Source organism: Balaenoptera physalus, assembly GCF_965194825.1.
Source record: "Balaenoptera physalus genome assembly, chromosome: 17".
Lineage (NCBI taxonomy): Eukaryota > Metazoa > Chordata > Mammalia > Artiodactyla > Balaenopteridae > Balaenoptera > Balaenoptera physalus.
Window position 1 is genome coordinate 17926308 of NC_138895.1, and position 12863 is coordinate 17939170.

Consider the following 12863-nt stretch of genomic DNA (forward strand, 5'->3'; position numbering starts at 1 on the left):
TTTTCTTCTCCTACCCACGTTTTCTGCCTTCTCACTGCTCTCCTCTATACCCTACTTTTACATTGTCAAGGTTTACAATATTGTACATCTTTTTTTATGTTAATTAATTTTATTTTTTTTTAACATCTTTATTGGAGTATAATTGCTTCACAATGGTGTGTTAGTTTCTGTTTTATAACAAAGTGAATCAGCTATACATATATCCCCATATCTCCTCCCTCCCTCTTGTGTCTCCCTCCCACCCTCCCTATCCCACCCCTCTAGGTGATGATCACAAAGCACCGAGCTGATCTCCCTGTGCTATGCGGCTGCTTCCCACTAGCTATCTATTTTACGTTTGGTAATATACATAAGTCCATGCCACTCTCTCACTTCATCCCAGCTTACCCTTCCCCCTCCCCATGTCCTCAAGTCCATTCTCTCTGCCCATTTTTTGATTGGGTTGTTTTTTTTAATATTGTGCTGCATGCTGTTTATATATTTTGGAGATTAATCCTTTGTCCATTGATTCATTTGCAAATATTTTCTCCCATTCTTGAGGGTTGTCTTTTCGTCTTGTTTGTAGTTTCCTTTGCTTTGCAAAAGCTTTTAAGTTTCATTAGGTCCCATTTGTTTATTTTTGTTTTTATTTCCATTACTCTAGGAAGTGGATCAAAAAAGATCTTGCTGTGATTTATATCAAAGAGTGTTCTTCCTGTGTTTTCCTCTAAGAGTTTTATAGTGTCCGGTCTTACATTTAGGTCTCTAATACATTTTGAGTTTATTTTTGTGTATGGTGTTAGGGAGTGTTCTAATTTCATTCTTTCACATGTAGCTGTCCAGTTTTCCCTGTACCACTTATTGAAGAGACTGTCTTTTCTCCATTGTATATCCTTGCCTCCTTTGTCATAGATTAGTTGACCATCGGTGCGTGGGTTTGTCTCTGGGCTTTCTATCCTAGAATGGCCCTTCTTCTTGACACCCTTTGCAGGAGTGATTCTGCCAGGCCCAGGTTGGAAAGGAAACACATCCCTGATCTTTGCACTGTATCACGCTGCTTCCAGATTCAAAGGAAAAAAACTAAACAGAGTTCTTTTTTAAAAAAAATAGCTAACCAGTAGGTAGGAATTTCATAGTAACCTTTAAAAATATTCTTCTGGGACTTCCCTGGTGGTCCAGTGGTTAAGACTCCATGCTTCCACTGCAGGGGGCATGGGTTCGATCCCTGGTCAGGGAACTAAGATTGCACATGCTGCATGGTGTGGCCAAAAAAACAATTATATAATTCTTTTAATGTGAGACAGTTTTTGATGACAGCATTTCTACTTTTAGGTGGAAGAAAGAAAAAAGAGAACAGTAGGCAAGCCACTGAAAGCAAGAGAATAAGTGTTTTAAACAGTCAGCCTCTAACTCCTGAAAAACATCGATCTAGAAAAAAACAGGTATTTGTTTATTATAATTAAATAATACTTAATGGATATTAAAGTCATAACTTGAATAATTGTGATTATTTCACATTATTTCTGTTCAACCCTAAAAAATCTTGAGGATAAAATGTTTTCTCTTTGCCATCTTTAATTTTGCCATCTTAGATTTGTTGACTAATTTGCCTATTCAAAGTTCAGCCACATTTTAAAGATTTTCTTAAGCTGGGTGTTAGTGACATTTATTTAGAATTATTGTATTACTGTCATCATAAAATCAGTTCATCAGATGTAGGGTGGAACTTCAATCTACTTGGTAAGTTTTTATATTTGTATCTTCCTAACATAGATTCTATTTATTTATTTACTTATTTAATTTATTTATTTTTGGCTGTGTTGGGTCTTCGTTGCTGCGTGCGGGCTTTCTCTAATTGCAGTGAGTAGGGGCTACTCTTCGTTGAGGTGCACAGGCTTCTCATTGTGGTGGCTTCTCTTGTTGCGGAGCACGGGCTCTAGTAGTTGTGGCATGTGGGTTCAGTAGTTGTGGCTTACGGGCTCTAGAGCACAGGCTCAGTAGTTGTGGCGCACGGGCTTAGTTGCTCCGCAGCATGTGGGATCTTCCCGGACCAGGGATCGAACCCGTGTCCCCTGCATTGGCAGGCGGATTCTTAACCACTGTGCCACCAGGGAGGCCTCCATAGATTCAATTTAAATAAGATTTTTCTGTGCTTTAAAAAAAAAAAAAGAAAAAATATCATTTGGTAAAGAATTTTTCTATTCAGAAAGCTAAAATGGGTCCCTTTTAGGATTCATTTCATTTGTTTGCCCTCTCAGTGATTATAGTCCTGTGCCATCCATCCAGTTTCTGAAACCATTGTTTACTATATTTTTTCTGGTTTTCTAGTTGTTCACAGCCGGTGAGTAAATCTGGTCCTTGTTTGGTCATGCTGGCAGTGGAAGATGGTCCTATACTTTTCTTCTTACTCTTCTTTATGTAAGATGCTTTTTTTTTTGATAAGCTATTTGCAAATGGTTCATTGTTGAGGTGCTGGGCTAGGGTCAAGTTCTAGGTTACTAGGGATATCTCCTGTGACTCAAGTTTATTTTGACCATGGCTTCTCCCCCAGTGAACATAGCAGTCAACTCCAATTTTTGGTTTGCTTCCTGCAACTATTGCTTGTCTGCATAATTCCTAATTTAGGTGCACCACCTCTACTTTTTGGAGGTAATGCTGATTGAGGGAGGCTCCTGCTGTTGCAGACCAGGGATTTAAGGTGTGCACCTCAAGATATGTTCCTTACTTTGGAAATGTGTACACCACGGGCTTTCTGTGATCTGTAGGTAGAGTGGCTTGTGCCCCACTTCTTCACATACCTTTTGTCAGTTTCCACCAATAATGGACCCCATTCATCTGTGTTATGGTTCAGGACAAAGGGTTCTCTTAATTTTATGAGTTTGGGATTTCATTTCTTTCCTTGTTGCTGTTGGGTGAATTCCCAAAGGAGAATGAGGAAATGGTGACCTTATGCCACTATATGAAACCAAAAGTCACATATATTTTTTTGTCTTTGATTTTTTTTTTCCCACTTTGAATATGATGTGCCAAGATATAGATTTTTTGGTGTTTATCCTTCTTTGTGTTCTCTGAGCTTCCTGGACCTGTTTTGTTTTGTTTTGTTTTTTTAATAAATTTATTTATTTATTTTATTTATTTTTGGCTGCGTTGGGTCTTTGTTGCTGCGTGCGGGCTTTCTCTAGTTGCGGTGAGCGGGGGCTACTCTTCATTGCGGTGCGTGAGCTTCTCATTGCGGTGGCTTCTCTTGTTGCGGAGCACAGGCTCTAGGTGCATGGGCTTCAGTAGTTGTGGCATGCAGGCTCAGTAGTTGTTGCTTGCAGGCTCTAGAGCACAGGCTCAGTAGTTGTGGCGCACGGGCTTAGTTGCTCCGTGACATGTGGGATCTTCTTGGACCAGGGCTGGAACCCGTGCCCTGCATTGGCAGGCGGATTCTTAACCACTGCGCCAACCAGGGAAGCACCTCCTGGACCTGTTTTGATGTCTGTCATTAATTTTGGAAAATTCTGAGTCATTATTACTTCAGATCTTTCTTCTTCTCTTTTCTTCTGGTATCCCATTATGTGTATGTTACACCTTCTGTAATTGTCTTACACTTTTGGCTACTCTTTTTTCTTTTTTTTTTTTTTTTTTCATTCTTTTTGCTTTTCAGTTTGGGAAGTTTCTATTAACATACCTTCAAGCTCACTGAATTCTTTCTTCATCCATGTTTAGTCTGCTGATGAGCCCATCAAAGGCATTCTTCATTTCTTTTACTGTGTTGTTGATTTCTAGCATTTCCTTTTGATTCTTTCTTAGGGTTTACATATCTCTGCTTACATTTACCCACCTGTTTTTACATGTCCATTTTTCCCATTAGTGGAAAAATGCACATTGGCTTATTAACCATATTTATTTAAAATTCCCGGTCTGGTGATCCCAGAATCTCTTCCATAGCTGAGCATGATGCTGCTTTGTCCCTTCAGATTGTGTTTTCTGCCTTTTAGTGTACTTTATCATTTTTTGTTGATAGCTGGACATGATGTATCAGATAAAAGGAACTGACGGTAAATTGGCCTTTAGTTGTGGTTTTATGTCTGTCTGGCTAGGAGTTAGGCTTTGTTTACTGTTCGCTGTAGCTGTGGGTGTCAGAGACAAAAATTTCTGTGTTTTTGTCTCCCTTGTTGTATTTGTGTTTCCCTAGAGACTCCTTCTTAGTAAATAAGAGTCTGAGGCAGCTCTTTCAGCTGAGGCACTTGTTATACAGGAACCCAAATAATGTCGTGATGAGGTGGGGGAGGGGGATAGGAAACACTCTTTAGTTCTGTGATTGTCTCATTCTTTTAATGAGCTTGTATCCTGGGTTAAGACCTTCATATGTGCTTCTCAGCCTTTATTTCCCCCTCTTGGGTGAGACAGGAGGGCTAGAGGGGGCTGAAGTTGGGTGTTTCCACAGGTCAGTTAGGCACTGGCAAAAATAGTGTCTCTTGAGGGCAGGCTTTGTTTTATTTTATTAATTAATTAATTAATTTATTTATTATTTATTTTTGGCTGCGTTGGGTCTTTGTTGCTGCAGGTGGGCTTTCTCTAGTTGTGGCGAGCGGGGGCTACCCTTCCTTGCAGTGTGCAGGCTTCTCATTGCAGTTACTTATCTTGTTGAGGAGCCGAGCTCTAGGCACACGGGCTTCAGTAGTTGTGGCTCGTGGGCTCTAGAGCGCAGGCTCAGTAGCTGTGGCGCACGGGCTTAGTTGCCCCGCGGCATGTGGGATCTTCCCGGACCAGGGCTCGAACCCGTGTCCCCTGCGTTGGCAGGTGGATTCTTAACCACTGCACCACCAGCGAAGTCCGAGGGCAGGCTTTGTTAATGAGAACAGAATGCTCTGGATGTATTTTGAAATGGGTATTTTCCTCCTCCCCCTGCTAGAAGCAGGAGGAGATTATTCCGTCATCTTCACCCTGAGAACCTGGTGGGGCTTTTGGAGAGAAAACTCACAAGTTTGTGGGCCCCCTAAGATTGGGCCCCTGGAGTTTTTAACTCAAGCTTGTTCACAATGAGCCTCCCTCAATTTGTCCATCACAGTTAAATATTCCTCCCAGTACTGGCCCCAGCTGTGAGCTGCTTCTCCTGGCCTTCTGCTTCCAGTAAGCTATGATTCTCTGTATCCACCTCTCTGTTTGCCCTGTGACATTAATTTTTTGACGGATCTAGGAAGAGTTGTTGACTTTTCAGTTTGTTCACCTTTTTTCTTGTTGTGAGGACTGGGGTGATATTTCCAAGCTCTCCGGGTTGGTCTAAAATCCGGAAGTCTCTGCCTCATACATTTTATCTTTCCCTGTTGTTCTTCTGGCAACAATTCTAAATGGGATTATAGGTTTTATTTATAGATATATATCAAGAAATTTTCTGTCTTTTTACGTATTTGAAATGAAATATGGAATATCAACTACATAACATAGAATACAGGTGATATCGTCTATCACTATTTACTATGTCAAAAAAGAATTCTGTGTCTGGTTTTATTTTTAGCTTTCCACTGTTGGCTTTTTGGTGGGATAATTTGTTTCAGATGAGTGAATGATTTTATCTTACTTTGTGTTGAGATTTTGGTTCTTTAAAATTTTTTATTGCAGTAGTCTTGCACAGTTTCTTCTTGGACAGTTTCTTCTTGCTGCATTTGTATGTTAAACAGACAAAGATATTTTTGCCTGCCTCATCACAATTTGAAAAGAGGCCTTCCTTTTGTAAATTTATTCAAGAAGAAAGTAAGTACCTTTCTACAATAAAGACTTTTTTCCCGTAGATGGTATGTAATGGGAATTACGATACAATATTTTTAAAATTACAAATGATATCACTTTTTAATATACATCATGTTTTATTTTAAAACATGTCTATACTACATTGAGCACCTACACAGGTGTGACCAAGAAACCCACTATCCTGTCTCAGCAGGCAATGGGTCCAGTGTGTGACTTGAGGTTGACTGTTATTTTTCACAGTAAGAGAAAAAAGAGAGGATAAGAAAGATGAAAAGGCATTATTCCCAATTCCTATTCAGGAATCTGAGTGATGAAATGGAAGGATATTTCACTTTATAAAGCTCTTCCAAAGCCCCTTCTCACAGTCAGTTGATGTTTAAACATGGAACCTGGGTTGGTGGGCCAGCTAGATTTGAGCAACACAAGGCACACTGTTTAAAATAACTTCCACACATTACTGCAAACAATGGGGGGAGCGGGCTGTACTTTCAGACTGATGGTTTACTTCTTCCTGTTTTATGAACCTGTGAAGTTTAGAGGATGTAAGAACTGCACAGCCACAGTCGTGACACAGCGTCTGCTCAGTATAAAAACTTCTTGTTTAGGGGAAAGAATCCAGTTGGCCTGTGGGAAGAAATGTCCTGAGTTAGATGGTGCCAATATATAATATTCAGTTATGACCCCACAGAAATATGTGGTTTACAGTGAAGACTAGGAATCAGGTCTCTAAATCCAGCTGCTTTTTTATGTGATTATGTTTGCCTCCTATATCTTTCCTCTGAGGCAGAAAGTAAATGTTAGAAAACTGGCAGGTTCTCAGAGACACATACAGGGTTTCTTTCTTTTTGGGGACCACTCTGGTTCTTGGTTTCTGGAACACTTAAGCCTCTGGCACCACTGGGCCTCCAGCAGCCTCCTCAGCATCACAGGCTGAGATCTCCATATTCCTGAGCAAAGTAGCCAATCTGAAGGTCTTGCATCATGGGAAAGCGATGGGCCCTTAGCTCTGGCTCCCCATCATCTGAGGGAAGTGAAGGGGGCAAGTAGGGGCACACCTTTGAGTCACCAAGTCATCTGTGCAGAAGGCAGTAGAGCAAGCCTAGAGCTTACCCGGTGGCCTTGTGAGAAACAATTCCTTCTCCAAAGTATAGACTTACTGGTACTTCCCTGGCAGTGCAGTGGTTAAGACTCCGCCTTCCAATGCAGGGGGCATGGGTTCAATCCCTGATTGGGAACTAAGGTCCCACATGCCGTGGGGTGCAGCCAAAAATTAAAAAAAAAAAGTATAGACTTACTATTTATGATCTAAAATAGAGGTCTTTGTAATGATTTATCTGGACCAGTGAAAGGTAGTTGCTCACTACATATTATCCAAGTTTAGATTTTCCTACTTGATTATTCACACCAAATCAGGCTTTAAAAATAGGCCAAACTAGGCTGGAATGTGTACATTTCAACAGATCAGAAACTGTAAAATGCTTCTGCCATTTACTGACATAGCACTAGACCCAAGGATTCCATTGGTGTAAGTAAATACCATTTTTAAAGCATTATCAAAGCATTGTTTTTTCCTCTAAAAGGCACTAGAAATGATACACAATTTTTTAAGTATAAGTTATATAAACTTTTTAACCTTACGGAAAGAAAAGATTGGTGCATTTTAATTTGTTGTATGCTGTTTGTATCTTGAGTTATGGGCATGGCTAGGGTTGTTATGATTCTCCTGGTTGATTTTATTTTTTATTTTTCAAATAAAGCAAAAGACAAAAGAGAATAGTACTAAGGGCACAGTTTTTGTTTGTGTCCTGAAATACATTATCTTTTTTTTTTTTCTTTTTTGCCATACCGCAAAAAAATGTCTTTGTCTAGAGGTTGATTAGCTGTGCCCTTGTAGGCAGCACAGTTGCTGATAGGTGGCAGCTCAGACCCGCAAGAGGTATAATGATGGACACTGCCAGTCTTATGGCCCTGAGCCATACACAAGATAGTTTTCATCTCACGTTTGTCTACAAGCATCTGGAGGTTCTCTTTGATAGTGTATCAGACAGCTGAGCTGGATTCTTTTTTTTCTTTAATTATAATAAAATACACAAAACAAAATTTGCCATCCTAGCCATTTTAAAATGTATCGTTCAGCGTCATTAAACACATCTTGTGCTACCATTACCACCATGTATCCACGGAGCTCTTTTTATCTTGCAAAACTAAAACTCTGTACCCGGGGCTTCCCTGGTGGCACAGTGGTTGAGAATCTGCCTGCCAATGCAGGGGACACAGGTTCGAGCCCTGGTCCGGGAAGATCCCACATGCCGTGGAGCAACTAGGCCCGTGAGCCACAACTGCTGAGCCTGCACGTCTGGAGCCTGTGCTCCGCAGCAAGAGAGGCCGCGATAGTGAGAGGCCTGCGCACCGCGATGAAGAGTGGCCCCCACTTGCCGCAACTGGAGAAAGCCCTCGCACAGAAACGAAGACTCAACGCAGCCAAAAATAAATAAATAAGTAAATTTAAAAAAATAAATAAATAAAACTCTGTACCCATTAAACAATAACTCCGCATTCGTCCCTCCCCCCAGGCCTCTGGCAACCAACTTTTCTACTTTCTGTCTCTGAATTTGACTGTTTTAGGTACTTCATATAAGTGGAATCCTACAGTATTTGTTCTTTTGTGTTTGACTTGTTTCACTTAGCATAATGTCCTCAAGATTCATTTACATTGTAGTACGTGTCAGCATTTTCTTCCTTTTTTAAGGCTGAATAATGTCTCATATTTATATACCACATTTTGCTTATGCAGTTCTCCATCAGTGGACACTTAAGTTGCTTCCACCTTTTGGCTATTACGTGTAATACTGCTATCAACAGGGGTGTACAAATTTCTCTTCAAGTCTCTGCTTTCAGTTCTTTTGGATATATACCCACAAGGAGAATTGGGTCACATGGTACTTTTAATTTTTGAGGAACCACCATACTATTTTCCCTAGCAGTCACACAGTTGTTCATTCCCATTAACAGCACGTGAGTTCCAGTTTCTCATCCTCGCCAACACCTATTATTTTCTAGTTTTTTTGATGGTGGACATCCTAATGGGTTTGAGGTGACATTTCCTGGTGGTTTGGATTTGCACTTCCCTAATGATTAGTGATGTTGAGCATTTTTTTCAAGTGCTTATTGGCCATTTGTATATCTGTTTTGGAGAATTGTCTACTCAAGTCCTTTGCTCATTTTAAAAATTTTATTTACTTGTAGTAAAACATAGCATAAAACTTATCACCTTAATCATTTTTAAGTGTATGATTGACTGGCATTAAATGCATTCACGTTGTTGTGCAACAAGTTCCGGAACTTTTTCGCCTTGCAAAACTGAAACACTAGACTCATAAGACAGCTCCCCATTCCCCCTCCTCCTCCCATTCCCTGGCAGCCACCGTTCTACTTTCTGTTTCTGGGAATTTGACTACTCTAGATACCTCATGTAAGTGAAATCTTACAGTATTTGCCTTCTTGTGACTGATGATGAATGGATTTTTAAAGCAAATGTGAGTCAGCTGGGGAAGTTATTCATAGTTCAGAAACGGTAAATAATCACTCAGATGATCATATTGCTCCTCAGCATGTCAGCAGAAGGAGTAATTAGTTGGTCACCTATAACAAATGCCAGGTGTCAGTAATCTTCTTCTGTGTATAATACTGAATTTGACTTTTGAAATTCTTCAGTCATTTTCTCCAAAAACAAAATAGTGTTTTTTTAACTAGTTTGTGTTAGTTCTCAAAAATCTGTTTTAGAGAAGATTTGAGTTTTATGTGTGTGTATACTTTGCCCAACATAGAACAGGGTTTTCACTGAGTTCATTAGGGAAGAATTAAATATTCATAAGTTCTCGTTGGTATTTGTGAATCCTACATATCTCTAATCTATTAACAGTTGTAGAAAAGCATCTTAAGAGACAGTGTGGGCTTAAAGTCAGACGAATTGGGTTTGTGTTTAGCTCTGTCGCTTTGTAGCTGTCTGATCTTGGGCAGCTGAGCCATAGTGTGTTCATGTAAAATGAACAGTAATATAGTCAGGACCCTTGACAATATCACCACAATAAGATCTTACAGAAATCTAAGATATGTTTACAGAATTTCTTCCACCGTTAAGAAATTGTAACATGATACTGATAAAAAAAGTTGTATTTATAGTAGATATGTTATTTAAAGAATTGTGTCTGTGAATAAGTGTTCTATTTTTATCTACTTTTGATGGATGTTAACTAGACTTATTGTGGTGATCATTTCACAGTATATATAAATACTGGATCATTATGTTGTACACCTGAAACTAATAAAATGTTATTTGTCATTTATACCTCAGTTGAAAAAAAGAAATTGTTTCTGTGAATAACTATCTTACTTTCCATCAAAAGGCGTGGCTTTGGGAAGAAGACAAGAATCTGAGAGCTGGCGTGAGGAAATACGGAGAGGGAAATTGGTCTAAAATACTATCACATTATAAATTCAACAACCGAACAAGCGTCATGTTGAAAGACAGATGGAGGACTATGAAGAAGCTGAAGCTGATATGCTCGGACAGTGAAGACTGAGTGTGTTTGCAGAGCCTGATGAGACGACAGTTAAATATTTTGATCACTGCATTTTGCTTGAAACTTGGTGGTCATTAATGTAGCTTAAAATTTTGTTTAAAGCATTACAGTATTTTTCTGCGGCACAGTCATTTAATATGAGGATTTGTGCTGTAAGAGCAAGATTATATACCATCATTGTATTCTTTAAGAATCTTTTCACTCTGATAAAAAAATAAACTTTTCAAACCCTAGTGCTTTCAAAACTCCTACCTCCAAACCCTGTTCCAATAAAAAAAGTGCAAGCCTGGTAAGAGAAAAAATATATTGCTGTTAACCTATTCTGTGTCTGTGGGCTGATTTCAACTCCATGACACACATAAAAGTGAAGTTTCTAAATCAGTGAATAGGCCTTTGACATAATGAGTAATGATTTGACTTATGGCCTTAATATATTAATTACTAAGATATTTGCTTATAGAATGATAAATGTACAAAGTAATCTGTGAGTTATACTTAAATTTTTCTTTCGGTAGTTTCATATAAAGGAAAAAACTTGACAATAGTAATACCCATAGGACAGAGTTTATACTACTACTAAGAATAGCTTATGTCTCATTTAGGTATATTTGATTTTTGTTCTAGTGTTAAAACTTTGACAAAGATGGTTTTAAATAAAGCTTCTTTATAACCTGGTACCATAAATATCAATTTCTCTGATATTTTCATTTAGTTAGATAAATATTGGGCCTAAATAGTATTCTATAAGTGCTTAAATGGATTTTAACCATGATCATTTTTTTTTAAATTTTTTAATTTAATTTTATTTATTTTTTTATACAGCAGGTTCTCATTAGTTATCCAGTGTATACATATTAGTGTATACATGTCAGTCCCAGTCTCCTAGTTCATCCCACCACCACCACACCTGCCACTTTAACCATGATCATTTTGACGACTGTGACAAATACTAAATAAACAAGATCATGCATACCTTATTAGACAGTTTTGAGTTTTCACCAGCATATTCTTTAGAGGATTTAGTAAAAAACTAGAATTATTTAGCATTTTGAGTTTCGTATGCTTTATTTAACAAATGTGTGAGAATGCTTAAGCATTTGCTTAAAAAGTTAAATGATTATTTTGTAATCTGTATTTCTTTATTAAAGTTTTATACATTACTTTCTCATTGTTCCTGAAGTTGTTGTCCTATACGTATAATAAATAGAAATGTGGATAATGTTTCCTGACTCGGTCTGTCCTGTTACACTAGTTACTATCACCGTGTTTATTGCCGACATTTTGATGGTTAGTGCCAAAGCTGACGGCATGAGCCAAAATAGACCAGTTGGTCAACCTCATTCCAAACATACCCTAAGTCATCAAATCTAAGTTGATACTAACTGTAAGATGCCCAGTTATTTTATGTGCCACTAAAAAAATCACTATCAGTTATACTATAATATGGTTCTTGATTGGAATTTTATTTTACTTTAATTAAAAGAGCTGCTATAGATTTATGTAAGCATAGATTTTTATCATATAACTTGTGGGTGCATAAAAAAGAAAAGCAGAATAAATTGGGTAATTGTATTCCTAGTACTTACTCATTTTAATCTGAATCTTTTGAATTTTTAAATTGAAATTTGTTGAGATAACTATAGATTCATATATAGTTGTAAGAAATAATAGAGAGGTCCCTTGTACACTTGTTCCAGCTTACCCCAATGTCAATTTGTAAAACTATAGTATATCACCATCAGGATATTGGCATTGATATAATTCACCAATTTTATCCAGATTTCCCCAGTCTTGTACCATGTGCGTGCAGTGTGTGTATTTAATTCCAAAAAACGTATCATTTGTGTAAGTGCGTGTATCTACCACAGGCAAGATACTCCAACACTGTGAGGATCCCTTCTGTTGCCACTCAACTCTCTCCATCATTCCTCCAACCCCTGGCAACCACTAATCTGCCCTCCATTTCTAAGATTTAATCATTCAAAAGGTTACATAGAGAGTGACAAATGGCGGAGTAGGGAGCTCCAAAGAGTCTTCCCTTGTCTGAGGCAAGTAGTAAGCGGACAAAAACTGTTAGAATCAACTTTTTGAAACAAATCTAATAAAACTTAAAACAACTGGGACACGCTTAATGAAGAAAGAGGCTACTAAATTTTGGTAGGAGGATTTTGGTGTTTTTGCTTACCCGGCTTAAGGCGACAAGTGACTTGTGTTCTTGGTGTGGCTTGATGCTTCGGCAAGGGCCAATACAGTGCTCGGGATTGTGGTGGTGTGTTTTGACCTGTCTGGCAGTTCCCTGAGGGTTCAGTTCAGAGATTTGCCTTTGTTTTGCCCCTTCTGAACTCTTTAAGGGCTTTAAAAACATTACCTACATCTGCCTGGAGTCAGGGACAGCAGACAGACTGAAAAGCCTGGAGAGGAAGGTACATGGGGGGTTAAGGCTTTGAAGGACTCTGGAATAAACCAGGGAATCCAGAAGGCGAAGCACATGCCCAGGACTAGACGCAGTCTCAGCAAAGACCTGGGGGGACCCTAGGCCTGTAGGCTGAGTGATCTTCAGCCTTC

At 38.8% G+C, this 12863-nt stretch overlaps 1 protein-coding gene across 6 annotated transcripts in view; it reads left to right on the plus strand.

Moving 5' to 3' along the window:
• Positions 1-11521, plus strand: part of TERF1 (telomeric repeat binding factor 1) — a 37463-nt gene extending 25942 nt beyond the window's left edge. For 4 of the 6 annotated variants that reach the window (XM_082432617.1, XM_082432618.1, XM_082432615.1 and 1 more), the window contains 2 exons: positions 1312-1421; positions 10122-11521. In XM_082432617.1, coding sequence (XP_082288743.1) covers positions 1312-1421; positions 10122-10298 — 287 coding nt within the window. In that variant the 3' untranslated portion in view covers positions 10299-11521. The remainder of the gene's footprint in view (positions 1-1311; positions 1422-10121) is intronic. The other 2 variants (XM_082432619.1, XM_082432620.1) reach the window with 1 other exon arrangement.
• Positions 11522-12863: the final 1342 nt, after the last annotated feature.